A 2315-nucleotide genomic window follows, 5' to 3' on the forward strand; every position below is an offset into this window, starting at 1 on the left:
CAGGCCCAATCATTAAAAGGGAGCACATGAGGAATGTGTGTGGCTGTGTGTGTTTGTGTGTATGTGTGTATGTATGTATGTAAATATATACATACATACACACTGATGGAACGGGACACCCTAAGAAAGTGAAAAATATAGGAAAAGACAGTAATGCAGGCATGCTTATAAAAACCATTAGTAAAATCTTAATATCAAAGTATTCAAACAGAGAAACATTCCAAGCTAAAATGCAGAAGGAAAAAAAAAGAGTGCCACATCAAGATTCATGTAAAACAACAATTCAGAGAGGAAATGTAAGACACGTGGGATCAAGAATATCTCATAAAATAGAGTAAGAAAGACCATTTCCATCATCCTGAAAATGCTGCTCTCCTGAGGATGTTTCCTAGAGCTCCTTTCATATCCCGATTCCTCAGACTGTAGATGAAGGGATTCAGCATGGGGGTGACCAGAGTGTACAACACAGACACAACGACATCCTTGTCTGTACTGCTATCAGATGAGGGGACAAAGTAAAGTGCAATAATTGCTCCATAGTACAGAGAAACCACAGAGAGGTGGGAGCCACATGTGGACAAGGCTTTGCAGATCCCCTGGATGGAGGGTCTTCTCAGGACACTGGCCCCAATGTGGCCATAAGAGACCAGAATGCACACGAGGGGCAGGGTAATGGCCATCACTCCTACAGTGAGAATGACCAGCTTATTGATGGTGGTGTCAGAGCTGGACAGCTTAAGTAAGGCAGAGAGGTCACAGAAGAAGTGGTGGAGAGTGTTGCCTCTAAGGAAAGAGAGCCGGGCAAGGAGGAGGGTGTGCACAAGGGCAATGGCAGAGGACAAGACCCAGGACACAATCACTAGCAGGAAACAGAGGCTCTGTCTCATCATTGTGGTGTAGTACAGGGGGTGACAGATGGCCACATACCTGTCATAGGCCATGGAGGTCAGAAGGAAGCTATCGAGATCTACAAAAAATAGGAAAAAATATACCTGACAAATGCACGCAGCATATGAGATGGACTGAGTCTGCGTCAGCATGTTCATGAGCATCTTTGGAGCTGTGACTGAGGAGAAGCAGATGTCAGTGAGGGCCAAGTGACTGAGGAAGAAGTACATGGGGGTGTGGAGGCGAGAGTCCAGCCTGATGAGCAGGATGATGAGCAGGTTCCCCAGCACTGTGGTCAGGTACATGGCCAGGAACAGGGTGTAGTACATGCCTTGCTCCTCTGGCTGGATGGGGAGCCCCAGGAGGAGGAACTCAGACACAGTGCTCTGGTTATCTTTCCTCATGCTCTTCTTGTTATCTATTTCTGGAGACAAAAACAGAGATGGAAATGTGTAAGAATGAGAGGTCACTGGAATATTATACAACAAAACCATGGTTTCGAACTAGTCAGTATGTGCATTTTAAGTGGAATCGCACAAACTTTTTGCCACACTAATGTTCTATTGATCATCTGAACAAAGAATGTTATTTGTCCACCTAGGAACCAACATAGTGTCTTTTGGAGAAATCATGAAATATCGTCCAAATGATCATCAAATGAGACTAAGCGCCAGCTTGAGAAATTCAGAATTAATGATGAAAATATGAGATCAGGGATTTAAATTTGTGTATTCACAACTTTGACAGACTGTCCTATTACATGAGTCCACAGTTTGAGGAAGCTATTTCTCTCATATTCTTCAAAGGGAGTCGTGGATATAAAAGCCTGTCATATGAAGATCAAAGTATGGGCACTGTAGTTAGGTGTTTGAGGGGGACAGGAGCAGAGTATAGGAAAGATAGAGAAATTGAAAAGCATGATCACCCTGGGAAGGATATGGAGAATTTCCTGACATGATAGAAAGTTTCTATGCTATTCTCAAAGCAAAGGTAGACCCAAGAAAAAGCTTGAGTAAACATGTGACTGAAAGTTTTAAGTAACTTCCTGTCTACTGGTAGAGGAGCACACTTTGGCAAGCATGAGAGTCAGCAGGAATCTGAATAGAAGGTTATGGCAGTAGTTTACATGCAAAATAAAACCTGTTACACCTGCATTATGGCAGAGAGGATGAATGAGATTAGAGAGATATGCTATAAAATTTGGAAAAATTTCCAAAAAGACTTAATGCAGATAAACAAAAGGAGAAATGGTTTTCTCATGTCTTCTCAAAATTAGACATAGACTACAGTTGAGAAAATAATTCAAAATGGATATATGGTTCTTCCATATCCTCTCAAAATTCAGGTAGATACTCAGTTTAATATGAATTTCTTTACATGGTGCTTTTTGTCATAGTGCAGGGTGAGTGTGGCAAAATCTAGGAATC

At 42.1% G+C, this 2315-nt stretch overlaps 1 protein-coding gene across 1 annotated transcript; it reads right to left on the reverse strand.

Moving 5' to 3' along the window:
• Positions 1 to 353: 353 nt before the first annotated feature.
• On the reverse strand, positions 354 to 1292 carry LOC124964831 (olfactory receptor 50-like). Its single transcript, XM_047525497.1, has one exon. The coding sequence runs from the start codon at positions 1290 to 1292 to the stop codon at positions 354 to 356; it is 939 nt and encodes a 312-aa protein (XP_047381453.1).
• Between the last annotated feature and the right edge of the window lie 1023 nt (positions 1293 to 2315).

This window comes from Sciurus carolinensis, chromosome 14 (assembly GCF_902686445.1).
Source record: "Sciurus carolinensis chromosome 14, mSciCar1.2, whole genome shotgun sequence".
NCBI lineage: Eukaryota > Metazoa > Chordata > Mammalia > Rodentia > Sciuridae > Sciurus > Sciurus carolinensis.